Source organism: Pempheris klunzingeri, chromosome 15 (assembly GCF_042242105.1).
Source record: "Pempheris klunzingeri isolate RE-2024b chromosome 15, fPemKlu1.hap1, whole genome shotgun sequence".
Lineage (NCBI taxonomy): Eukaryota > Metazoa > Chordata > Actinopteri > Acropomatiformes > Pempheridae > Pempheris > Pempheris klunzingeri.
In genome coordinates, this window is record NC_092026.1 from 21,995,418 (window position 1) to 22,009,210 (window position 13,793).

General features: G+C 38.8%; 1 protein-coding gene across 1 annotated transcript in view; it reads right to left on the minus strand.

The window, feature by feature from the left end:
- LOC139214426 (guanine nucleotide exchange factor VAV3-like) overlaps positions 1–13,793 on the minus strand; it is a 42,841-nt gene that overhangs the window by 21,872 nt on the left and 7,176 nt on the right. Inside the window, exons 3-15 of the mRNA XM_070845274.1 lie at positions 12,429–12,487; positions 11,670–11,735; positions 10,906–11,023; positions 10,331–10,423; positions 9,832–9,900; positions 9,641–9,744; positions 8,862–8,961; positions 8,309–8,404; positions 6,712–6,780; positions 5,769–5,855; positions 4,450–4,535; positions 3,937–4,069; positions 1,179–1,288 (exon numbers count right to left, since the gene is read on the minus strand). Of these exons, the coding sequence (XP_070701375.1) occupies positions 1,179–1,288; positions 3,937–4,069; positions 4,450–4,535; positions 5,769–5,855; positions 6,712–6,780; positions 8,309–8,404; positions 8,862–8,961; positions 9,641–9,744; positions 9,832–9,900; positions 10,331–10,423; positions 10,906–11,023; positions 11,670–11,735; positions 12,429–12,487 (1,190 nt within the window). The remainder of the gene's footprint in view (positions 1–1,178; positions 1,289–3,936; positions 4,070–4,449; positions 4,536–5,768; positions 5,856–6,711; positions 6,781–8,308; positions 8,405–8,861; positions 8,962–9,640; positions 9,745–9,831; positions 9,901–10,330; positions 10,424–10,905; positions 11,024–11,669; positions 11,736–12,428; positions 12,488–13,793) is intronic.

A 13,793-nucleotide genomic window follows, 5' to 3' on the forward strand; every position in this document is an offset into this window, starting at 1 on the left:
TGTAAATGAGGGAGACTTGAATCAGCCCAGACAAATCCAATTTTAAGCTGCATGTGTTTAAACATGAGAGTGGAAACATGCATAGCAGACGTAAGCAGCCTTTCTGGAACGCAAACAAAGATGGTTGACACAAAAAAAACCCACGTCTTTTTGTACTGAACACAGCATCCAGAAGCCACTTAAACTGAGTGCTCCCATAAGTGAGTCCTTCATCAGGAGCCCACACCTCTTTACAGGTACAATTTTCACTTTGTGAATGGCCCCCTTCTGGTGTCATTACCCAATGCACAGAGGTACACATAGATGTTTTCAGACACAAACCCTGCATGTGTGGAGAAAAAGAAACAGTTTCAACGTGGGTGTGAAAAATGGCTGTTCCTTCTTTAAATTTTGGATGTTACACATGTGGTTTTGAGCAGGAGTCTGGGGCCTGGCGGTCATGCAGGGATGTGGAATCACACATACGTGCCTACTTCAGTTCGAGTTAGACACAGAGAAGCACTTAAATTGCACATTAACATACATCCCCATACACTGCATTGTTTTGCTACAGTGCATATATCAAGTATAATCCAGCATGCTATGAGAAGTGAAAATGTATTCAGGAAGGCCATAGCAGGTAGTCAGCATTCATATCAGGGATGTTTTCATACATATCCAGCCCAAACACAAAAGCATTTGTTCAGTCAATCAGAGGGTAATGTCAAAACAACACTGTATTCTCCCGAATCAGCATAACAAAGGGTGCAGACAGGATATCTGGCTGAGAAAAACCTCCCACTGTTACAAAATAATACAACAGATATACCTCCATAAAGCACTGATTTGAAGGAACATCGAGGTAGACTGACTTCTTTGTAGTTCTGCAGTTCTTTGGAATAGTTTATATTTAATGTGTGGGTGTGTGTGTGTGCGTGCGCGTGCTTGTGCGTGTGCGTGTGTGTTATCGTACTGTGCAGTGTGTGTGCTTGATTTTAGCAAAGACCTGATCAAACAGTGCACATGAAAGAGTCAACACCTCTCTCGGCCTTGGAATAACATGCACGCAAACAAAGACAAATAAACACTGTACACGCACGTGCACGTACAAGTACACAGTTTGTTTTTCCTATGATACACCCACTGGTCTTCTGTGCTGTTTACAGACTGTCGTGACTGTGGCGTTCACGTGTACTTACATGGCCATTTCAAACTGATCGAGCCATTTCTTCTTCAGATCTCTGGTCTTAAAGAATAGTTCAAAGCCCGTGTGCCCCTGCTGGTGGGTCACGTAGAATCCGTAGCACCACTGTGGAGGTCAGAAAGGAGAGAGAAATCAAACTGAATGCATTTTGTCATGAATGCATACATACACTTTCAATGGTGGACGGCACAGTAGACCGGTGGTTATAGAACTGTTACTTCACAGCAAGTACAATCGGAGTTAATACTGGACCGTCGCTCGTTTTACTGAGTTTGCAGGTTTGTTATCTGTAAATGGTAGTTATATAAATAGGTGCTATGTTTCAAACAATGTAGGACGGCTACTAAGCTAAGTGATATTTGTGGTGTGGCTATTTAAAAACGTAAAAACTGGAAAAGAAAGGAAAATATACCCAATAAAGCCTGCGTAACTGCAGGTTGATTCAGTGGTTTTATAAGTCAAGGTGACTGGTCTGACAAGTTAATATTCTAGTTTTCCACTCGTCAGGAATTTTGCAGTCTCTAAGTTAATACAACTTCTGTTAAGAAGACATCTGGAGCCACACAAGTTTTAATTTGTCCGAGGGAAAACACTGTTTTGTTCCCAGTGCCACATCTAATGTTTGAGAATAGTTCTACGCTTTAGCATAAAGACTGAGAGCACGCATTACGCTACTGTAATGTAATAAATGATGTTGTAGTAGCACTTTACCAGTTCCAATCTATCACATTTCCAAACCTTTCACAGACAAAGACACCAGCACACTAATGTTCTAGAAAATTAGTCAACAATAACTTGATTTATTTTGTTTGGTCTGGCATGGCAGAAGAAAATACGGTGACTGAAAGTATTTCACTGTTATTTCGGGTGTTGTTTGCTTTTTTGAAATTCCCTCTAAATTCCCCCTTTCACCCCATCGATCACTATCCATCATATCGTCAAACATATATTGTGTCCTATTAGACCAAGACACATTAAGGGTCATAGTCTAGTCTGGTTTATGTAGATCTCAAAACAATTAAAAAATACTATGAAGCCTGATTCTAGTTGCTTGGCCACTGTCACACCAGTTATGTCGTGTCACTGCTGTTGCAGCCATGCTCATCGTGCACTTTGTTCAGTTCCTACAATGACAACAGAGGCTGATGACTTCACCAGACGCCGCCCTCCCGCAGAACAACCATTAACGCTGTCGTCAATCCTCACCGGCTTTAGGTCATGTGTCTAGCAGGCTCGCAGACCAACCAGAGTGTGTTGGCTGCTGTTTTTTTCTGACAACGTCAAGAAAGCAGCAGCGATGGGAGTTTAACCAGAGTTCTTCCCAGAGAGGACTTAAGCTGTGATGACAGTGAGGCAGAGTCTGCTAATCTGCCTCAGTGGAAACAAAGATGGCGCTCGATCTTTTCTTTTTCCAACACATCCTAAATTTAGAAACACCATCAAAACTTCCAAAACTTCACAGTTTCCAAAGACCTAAACTCTGGTGTTACATCGATTTAAAAAAATTCTGGGTGTGAAATGTAACTATTGCTCGCCTGTTTTCTTCGTCAGCAACATGTTCACAGCTTCACTGCAGCACTTACAAGTTAAATGGCTTGCCGATGAGCATATTTGAGACAGATTATCAATCAATTCCCAAACCTCTTTGCTTTTGCCACCCTAATCTGTTCCAGCTTGTTGTGTCACATCTAATAATAGGAAAAGTGGTGGGGTTTACCCATCGGTGATTGGCCAGCCCTGCAAAGTCCTGAGTGTTTTAGAGCTCTGCTGAACGTTAAATCATTGATGACTGTGTGGGTGCTCGGTGGCACCACATTCACACTCTGAAGTTTCATTTAGCAGAAAATGATATATAGCTATAAGCAGCCTTGGAGGACTGCACCCATTCATCACCTGATATTAGCATCCCTGTGCTGCGGTGCGTGTGTTTGTGGGTGTGTGTCGAGGTGGATGTAGGTGCCCAGTATCTGTGGAAATTTGTCTTTTTCTGTGTCTTTTTGTGCTGCAAAATGTGGGAGTGTGCACAGGCTAAATGTAAAATGTAATGATGGATCTGTCTTTACATGTTTAGTGCAAGATTGTGAAGAAAACACAATGTTAGAGACAACTCTGAATAACGCCAAAAAAAGATCCTGCATGTTAAATACCAATCACTGCCATACCCATGTCCCACACAAACACACACACACACACATACGTCCTGATTGTACAATAGAGTAAATGAAGATGATAATGGAATCCCTTTGACAAAAACCACAGAGCCACCCCATTCTGGCACACTGTCATTTTCACATTAGCAATCAGCAACGGAGTGAGAAGACACCATCTGTGGGCATACATCAACAAGACATCAACAAGTCCCCTCCACTACAATGCGGCCTGCAAACGTTCCCACAAGGCAAAAAATAGCATTCTGTATTAACTGTGTGGGGTGACACACACACACACAGACTTCTAAATCAGGACTAACCCTACACCAGAGAGGAAGGGAAAATTATTCTAGATTACTCTTATTACGCGGCCGACATTTATTTTAGCAATAAAATCTGCAGCCAAACAGATGTTGAATACCAACATTTCCATACAGCACTGGAGTTCATTCGTATGAACCGAAAACTAATCAAAATGCAAAATGTGATATGTAGACAGACATGAGGAGCCAATATTCAATACAATGCAAAGCGCAGAATACCACTACTAAAATACTAATATATAAGTGCAGTGTATTTTTATTGTCCTCGCAACCAACTGACCTTTTTGCCCTCTCTGTCAGAGGTGGGGTTGTTTGTGACTTTGAAGTAGTTCAGGTCAAGTATGTCCTTCATCTCATAATTATCTCCTCTTCTCTTACAAACGATGACAGCCACGTCAAATAAAAAGATGTGTCTGTAAAAATAAAAAGGCAGAATATTATGTTGCAGTGATGTGACACTGTTGTATATTTACTATAACAAATTAAAGGTAAATGTGGGAGTTTTATTTGTTTTCCGATTTTTCAAATTACACAGTAACTATATCGTCTGTATGTCTGAGCAAGTTTGTTTTATACGAGTATACATATATATATTTTGCCGCGATTTAAGTGGCAATGATTTGTCATGTCTTTAATTTGCTTTTAAGTCATATTCACTGTTTTTACTGTATATTTAACTGCAAAACTGATCCAAGCACAGCTCACAGGGGCATAGTCCATATGTCCTTATGTGTGTTTTCCTGTCTGCAATCCCAATTTCACTCTCAGGACAATGAAGTTAAAGTAGCACAACCTGTCTTGTTTCCTTTTGTCAACGCTGGAGACCATGCGCACTTCTCCGTCACCTTTTGGTCGACCGTAGCTGATGAGGGGCTGATTCTGAAAGTAAAATAAGAGGGGGGTGTGATGAAATATATGAAATAAATGCAGCAATTACTAACCCATTCTGCTCAAAAGCATCATTTAAACTCAGCTAAACTGTATCTCATTTTAACACATCTTTTGCACAATCAGTGTCTCGACCCGTTGACGCAGACCTGGGATCCACCAGACCGTCTTCATCATTTATGCTGTTTAAAAGAAGATCTGGGTATTTCATGAACAGCTGTTGGCTAACTTACTTCAGTAATGTTACACAACATGCCCTCTGATTTGTCACAGGAAATCTCTCAGCTACTTTAGAAATATAACATAGACATCAAAAACACTTATTTCGGCAGAGGGATCCGACAGAACACATTACTGAGTTTCTTCCTTCCTCCAAATTGATGCATATTCTCAGGTATTCCAAGTAAAACATCATGTAAGTTCTGGCACCATCAGCCCATTATCACCATTGACGTTTGCTCAACTCACCAATTTTGTTCAATCGAGACGAGGAGAAAGTCTTCATGACCTGACAACTGACACACTTATAGTGCCACTGCTGCTGGTTGCATACGTTTTCAGACTTGCTACTGGTTCTGTCAACGGATTTCCTCATTCACCACCATCTCACCCTGCTCTGCTCTCTCATTACCACGGAGGGTGATGCCTTATGGATGATGTATATTCCATATATTCTACCTTAGACATGATATGATTCTGCTTGGTATTACGTTCACTGCACTCCACGCTGAAACCTAAATTGTTTCAAAATATGCTAAAAGAATTCCTTAATGACATGAACCCTACCTGTATATGTGAGGCTGCAGTTAGCTTCTCAACACATTGTTTTCATTATCTGATCAACAGTCTAAAACCTTAAGAGATTTTCTATCATATATGCCAAAGAACAACAATTCCTCTCAACTGAGAAGTTGGAAACAGTAAATGTTTAGTATTTTTGCTTAAAATGTAGATACTGATTAACTTTACGTCAATCAGCTAATTGATTGATCAGCTAATCACATACTCTCTAAACTTGCATAACATGGCATAAGGCCAAAATTACATTAATCCAGTATGTTTCACTTTTACCTGCATTAACCCTTTCAGTCAGTGAACACAGTGAAGAGCTGCACCTGTCTGAGTTGTACACTGCAGTGCGTCAGAGGATGCCTCATGTTTTGCACGATTATAAAGTGTACATTAACAGTTGCTGAAAGGTGAAGGAAAACATTCTTGGTTTACCAGGTTTTCGATTGACTTCTGGTACTGGTCGATCTCCCTTAGAGTCTCATTATCTCGCTTCATCTCGTTGACGTACTGAGCCAGGTCCTTGACAACACAGACACACAAGGACACAAAAAACACTCAGATTTTGTTGGGTTGGGTCGCATTTATTTGAAAAGCCTAGAGGAAAAAAACGTCTTGATAATCTGTACTTTACATATAAATGATGAGTTTTGAGATAAACAATTGCTGAGAGTTAGTGTCTAACTGTGCGGATGGTTAGGCTAGCTTAGCTTAGCTTAGCATAGCTTAGCATAAAGACGAGAAAGAAAAAGCTGCAACTTGCTGTTTTTACACTTTTGGTACAAATTACTGTTATGAAATACAAAACTAGATATATAATGTAAATAGTGAGCTTTAGAGATGCTGGTAGGCAGATTTTGTTTTTCTTGTCTTTATGCTAAGCTAATCCACTTCGTCTACCTTTATATTTAACATACAGATATGACAGAAGAACATGGCATCAATCCTCTCATCTAAGTTTTGGCACAAAGCGGTGACTCACTGTATTTCTTTCATTTTACACACAAATGTTTATGTTGTAGAGTGTATTTTGAACTTCTGCGAGGTAAACACCACATAAATATTATAGTATGAATCAAGCTTTTACATTATCTAAAGTAAGGCAATGTATTTTCCTGCATTTTTCTTCCTCAAGTCCTCAAATCAGCCTCCTATCAAGCTCTGGCTCCACGCAGGACTGGAAAAACAAAGAGACCACTCAGCTCTCACTAATGTGCTAATAGAGTTTTATCAAAAGGCACTTATTTTTAGAGGAGAAACATCTTGATTTATTCATTGTCATCTAATAAGGATGAAATGACCTTTTTAATTATCCGCTATTGGTAACAAGTTGATATAACAACGATTACAGCCCATTTTCAGTAAGCACTGCACTTACTTTCATGGCATCAAGAGCAATCTTCAAGTTGCTCTTGTCAGCGGCATCGTGAGTGTGCTTGAGAAGCTCCTGTTAGAGGGTGACAGAAAAGCAATGATTCACTACATTCACACACAAAAGTCATTTAGCATGAGTAGTTGGATTATTGAGTTGATAATGAAGATTACTTTTAAGTGCCACCATGTAATTTTCATAAGAAAAAGCAGGGTTTTTTTGCACTTGTATTTGGAAGACAGACCATTTTTGAAGTAAATGATGCTACTTCATATTCCACTACATTTCAGAGGGAAAGAGTATTTTTAACCTCACTTCTTTATTCGGCAGCTACACCTACTAATAACTTTGCAGGTTTTTTTTACTTGCAAACCATATGATCAGTTAGTAAAATACAATGCAGTGTCCCTATAATAAAGTTAATGTTGACTCCACCTCTGCCTGCTATATATGTTGCACTGTATTTGCCGTGTAACAGTTTGTATAGTATAAATATACTAAAAATTATTATTCTAATAGTTGTTGTTGTATCTAATATCTCATATTACTTCTCTGATATCATCCGAAAATGAAGAGATTAACTATTTCTCCACAGCGCTGCTTCCTTGCCAAGCTGTATCCACTCTCAATTCATGCCAGAGTCTCTCCTCAGGGAGCAGCGAAGAACACTTAAGATCACCACCATTTACCGTGGAGGCCTTTAATCTCCGCAGTTTTAACAGTTTTCTAGTCATTGTCCACATCTGCTCTGCTTGCTATGAAGTCTGACCTCTGATTCGCACTAACCAGGGGAGACACTGTCAGCAGTTTCTACAGGAAGTGAGTGTGCAGCGACACAGTAAGACATGCGTCTAACTTTAAGAGGCGCAATCATAGAAAATCAATGAGTAAGGTAATGACAAAATCTACTTTGCAATCAGGTGGCAGACACTCCAGAAATAAATGATCTTCTCCTGAAAAATACTTGTTCGACTCTAACAACTCTAAAATCTGGTAGGTGAAATGTATTGAGAAATATTGTTACTTTATTCACTCACTGTCCTTTCTTTGAAAGGAGGTGAGGCATGAAGACTAAACGCAAGACCTGAATGACTTGTTGAAATAGATGGGGTCTTTTTTTGCAGTGTGAATCCACTGAGACATGTGAGGGAAGGCAAATATGGAGCAAAAATGCGGAGAATGTCACCCTCAAGTGGCCATTTTTATACTAAAATGAAAAAAAGTCATACAAGTTGAGTCAATTGAAATATGGTTGAAAATCTTATCTTATTTATAGAAAAAAAGTAGTAAAATAAAATAGTCATGGTGTGTGTGGTGTCCTAGGATAAGGCAATGAGCCCCAAGTGTTCTAATGGAGCTGCAAATTAAAACCGTTAAATGCATGAATTAATAATTAAGTAGAGATAACACAAGTGGATTACTGAAAACAAACACTCAGTAAATCCATTAAAAAGTGACCAAATAAATTTAAATCAGGGGTGTGAAAACAAATGTCATCACAGACTGAGACACTTTTGTCCATGGAGGGCTAAATTCTGAATTGCTGAGCAGTTTTTAAATGACATGTGGTTTGACACTCTTAGTAGAGTCAAAGCTCCCCCACCTGAAGAAGTAGATGGTACTTGAGGATTCTCTGCATTGGGACAACCAGCAGGTCCCTCAGTGTAAACTTCCCATTGTTGGCTCTCTTCGAGCACTCCTGAAACAAACACCATACACGTACAATATTCATGAACTACAATGCATCTATTCTTTAGTTTTAGTGAGGCTGTTTCACAAAAATGGGTCAAACCATGAGCCAAAACAATGTGCTTGCCACAATTTGTTTGTGTTATCATTTTTAAGGGGTCCAATAATGTCACAAACTAAATTGTCATGTGAAATTGATTATGTAATGTTTCTGTGCACAGTTTATTTCTCATTTATATTCATTTCACATTTACTGTTATTTGAAATCTATCACATAAAATCAGCTATTTTGATTCCTATATATATATATATAGTTTTTCAATAACACAATAATGCTGATGTAAGTGCAGTGCACAAAATAAACACTAGGGGCTGCTGGAAAACTGAATCTGTGTAAATGGGGGGATGTGTGTGTGTGTGTGTGTGTGTGTGTGCTACTGATGGAGCAGCTTCTTCAGGTGTCTCACCTCCAGCTTAAGACGAACATCCTCTTTCTCTTTACAAATGAGGTCTAAAACAGCGATGGCGATCTCCACCCGACTGCAGTAAATCCCATAAATGAGCAGTCTGCAGAGGAAAGACAGAGGAGCGACTGATGAGTGATGATTTGGAGAATCGCAGTGAAACGTGTTCGTTACTATGCTCGTTGCTGGTGATAAAGATGCTATCAAGTGATCTGTTGCAAGGCAGTCATTTACACCACGTCACGATATGACTGGCACTTACACTAATATGGGAAGATCAACTCTCAAAAGGAGGTGTCAGTCAAATTCTAGATCTATTCACTACACTTTGCAGCCCTGTCAGTATGATCCTGATATTTGTAGAGAATTGAAATAGAGCCAACTACATAAAATCTGGGCCTTTTTAACTCGCACACAGATACTTGCCATAAAATTCAAATGTAAAATTTGCAAATGGCTGAGAGCCTGTCAGCAGAACAGATCCACATTTCAAAATATCTGACTTACATTAAGTACACATGTCTTCCTCAGGACTGCAAGACAATGCATCGCAATGTTAGTGGTCTATTGAACCTAAAATGAAACCTTCTGTACACGCTAAGTTGATAACTGAGACATAACCAAACACAAGTGGAGGACATTCTGAAAGATGTCAGTGCATTTGTTCCTTTTAAATTATAAACATACCTCATGAAACTCTCACAAGAAAGGTGAATGAAAACAAAAGTGCACTTATTTGCTTTCCCTGCAACCAAGTGTTATTAAATGGCGTTCATGAATACCTCTCTTTGTAGCTAATAAAAATCTGGTAGAGATTTAAGGCATTTTTGTTTAAGATGGAGTCCTGCACGTCGACCATCAGGCTCTTGTGAACTTTAACCAGGTCCTGCATTAGAGAAACAGGAAATTAGTATCTAGATACAACTTTTTGTTTTCATATCATGTGGCAAGAAGGGAAACTCGGGGGACTTACCGGAATGTTGACAAAAACTTTGTCAATTTCCACCGCAGAGAAAAATTTCTTCAGGGGATTCAAAAAATACTGGGGAAAGAAACAATTGAAACACTTCAGATGTTCAGATTCCCTCACTGAGTGATTATTAAAGTATAGAAATATCAGTGACAGGACTGATAAGAGATAAGATAAGAGAGACTTTATTCATCCCACACCAGGGAAAGTCACTAGTTGCAGCAACAAAAAAAAGGTGCAGAAACAAAGTAGTACATTGACAAAAGAAAACAAATATTAGAATGAATACAAATATAAAAAACATAGTGGAAGAATATTTGCTTTTGAATTTGTTATCCCCTGTGGTAAAAAAAAAATTTATACTGGACAAAAATATATCAGTTAATCATTAATGATCAGACTATGATTTAATCGTTTGACACCAAGAATCCATCATTTAACATGTGGCATCTAATAATGTGTGATCTGAGTGCAGAGGAGACTATTAAAGGAGGTTCCGTACCTTCTCGATGGACTCCAAGGTCTCTGTGTATTTCTCCTCCGTCTGTTTGATCTCTGTGAGGCAGCAGCTCCGAACATCAACCTCTGCCTGCTTCTGGAAAGACAAAAAACCTTACAAAGTGTCGCTCAGATATCCCTGCTCGATGGAGACAATGTGATTTTCTTTTCTACGTTTATCTGCAGACAAGACAATTGTAGTTGTGTTAAAAATACATAGTCAAAATACAGCGTAGCAATACATTTTTTCTGTTCAGTTATTCAAAACTTGGATAAATCTTTTTTGTTTTGTTTTTTAAACAAACTATTTATGAGCTACATCATTTAAAAAGCAGCATGTGCACATTTCCTCCTGTGTACATCACACACAACAGTAAGTGCAGTATGCAAGTATAACCTTTCCTCTGTTCTTCTGTGTATTACATGTGAACTGTCAGTATTTATGATACTTGTAATTGTATTAGTATTTCTAGTATTCTAATCAATCATACATAACTATGGAACAAAATGGGACAGTTTATGAAAGTTCAGTGTGTGTGTGTGTGTGTGTGTGTGTGTGTGTGTGTGTGGGTGCTGTACCAATGGGGGATTCTGCTCTGTCCTCATGAGATCTTCATAGATCTCTCCACCTGTGTAGTCATCTTCCAGCCCAAAGACCGCCGCATACAAATCATCCTCATCCTCAGGGGCATTCTCACTATCAAACACACACACGCGCAACAATGTGCACACACAGAAATTACTTATTGCATTGTAAAAGTCAGGCAACATTTAGTGAATAGTGTACAATTATATGTGGAGCGCAATGTTAAAACAGTAAGAAATATAACCAGATGTAAACAAAAGGCAGTACGCTTTCTGCACAGTGTATGCTTAAAAATAAGTACTGCAATGATACATGAAGAGTCGAGGCTTGTTTGCCTCTTCAATCTTCATTTCTACTCATCATTAATTACTGAACACTGCATGTAATAAAATACTTTAGAAAGGCACAATGCACAATTTGAAAAGGCATGCTCTAAACTGTGATGGGGAAATAATACAAACTGTTCTACACATATACGATCACCCTTTGTCTTTATCTATCAATCAAGCTGTCGACAGCACCCATCCAGAACCTTGATGTGGGTGGGATGCATGCATTCGGTAAAAACATGCAGAATTACTCATTCGTTCCTTCTGACAGTAACAGAGAAACTGAGCCAAGCCTTTTACCAAAACATGTGGGTGTCCAGACCCCTGGGGTGCATGGATGATGAGCAGAGCTAGTTCTACTACTGAGTGAAATAATCATGTTCTATCAACACCAGTAATGGGCCCACAGAGAGGAGCCTCATACATACTCAATCAAGTCTTCCAGATTATTGTAAATGTCCTCGTCTTTTAGGCTCTCCTCGGTTGGAAATGGCCTGAAAATGACAGCAAAGCAGCATGAGGTTTTGTGTTTTCACAGAAAAATCACTATGAGGATACTATAATTAATGAGTCACTTAGGGCAGGAAACTTTTAATGTATTCAAATAAATTAAAAAAAAATCCAGAACAGCCTAGTATGCTTTTGTATAGCAGAAAAGGGACAGGGATTGGCTGCAATTACGTTCACAAATTTATCAGTGCAGCTTGAAAAACAGCAATTGGGTCAAGATCTAGGTCTACAACTCCCACTCTGAAAAATTATCAAGGATGCAAATATAAAAAAATACTTTAAAAAAATCAAGGATCCAAAAATGAAAGAAAATTCTAGATAGTGCAAAGATATAGTAGCTGAATCCTAAATATCCTCATTTATTTCTTTTCTGTCTCTTAGTGAGTACTCTCTCTGATAATTCTCTGATATTTTTAGTATATTGCAGTATATTACAGTCCATTTGATATATTGTTGTTAGTGGTTGAACTTTTTTTTTACTTTAAACGTTTCAATAAACAAATGATGGAAAGAAAAAAACTGGTGTTTCTCATTTCTGGTAATAAAGTACAACACCTGGTGAATCCGGAAATAAGCGAGATGTGGCAAAGTGTTGCTGCAGTGTCAATAAGGGAGTCAAGAGATGGTGGTTACGTACAAGTGCAGGTTTTTTTTTCCAATAATAATGGGTGACTTACTTGAATCCTCTTTGCTGTGCAATTGCTGTGTATGATAGCTTGGATAGAGTGTCCATAACCTGGTGAAATAAAAAAGGAGTGAAAAGGAGTGGCGGGAAGAGAGACTTGCTATGCCAACGTCATATTGAAGCTGCTGTAATTAAGTATCTGAGTTGTAAATACCATTCACCACCCAAGCCTTAATTACAGAGGAAAATGCCAGGTAGTGCCTGAAAACCAGACAAACCAGACATGGATCAGATCAGCCAAAGTGCATCGATCAATCTCGATCAAAACTCAGATTTAATGGATATAGTAAAGTAAAATCAAAAACAGGAATTTTTCCAACCTCTAAAACCCACCCCATATGACGTCACTTTCGAAATGCAGTAGCACCTTAGCAAATACCTTGAAAACCACATTTATTTCCAAGTAACACCATAGCAGCTACAGCTTAGCAACCATTTAGCAATCACCTTAACTGAAGCCCTCCTCAGGCTGATGAGATAAGATACCAACCATGAACCACAATGTTTCCTGTTCACATCCAGCTGGGGACCTTTGCTGTTTCTCTCTCATCTCTCTACTGTCACTATAAAGACATAAACTAGCAGTTAACACTAGTAGAAAACATTAAAACAAAAAGTGGTGATAGCTGTGATGGTAGTACTAATGTACAAAAAGCTAGCAACAACAGATTCCTCCTCCAAAATTAGAATCAAGCAACAAGAATTGGACCCATTTTCAGGCCAAACAAAAAAAGACAGTATTTTCCCTGGTTGTGAGTGAAAACCGACAGAACAACACATGAAACTTCATCACGTCCTTTCCAAATCTAACTATACATATAGCTTCTGTTGTGTGTATGTATGTTGCGTATGTGCAAACCATTTGTCTTTTTTCTTTTTCTCACATCCAAAATTGCTTATACTTCAACTGTAAATGTTGTACAATCTGTTTTGCAAAATTTTACTCAATTCTGATCATACCGATGAATAAAATTCAAATCGAACGAGAGGCTGGCAGCCGACTCACAGAGTGACGGAGAAAAGCAAGCGTGGTCTGCAGGAAATGGTCATGTTACCGCAGATTCTCACACCTTTACATCAGGTCGATTTACTGTGTGTGTGTGTGTGTGTGTGTGTGTGTGCGTGGTCAGGGTGATATGGAGAAAGAGAAAGTGAAAAAATGAGAGAGATCTGACCTAAATACGAAATCTATAGTGCGCTACAACTACTACTGTGTATTTTATCATTTATTTTGTCATTACAAACACAGGTAATTCAGTAATTCAATGCTTCTGTCTCCAGATTAGCAGAGGACAGTGATTCATCTGCCAGTTAACTAACTTAAGTTTATAATTTCTCTGGTTGGTATGAAGGAGCT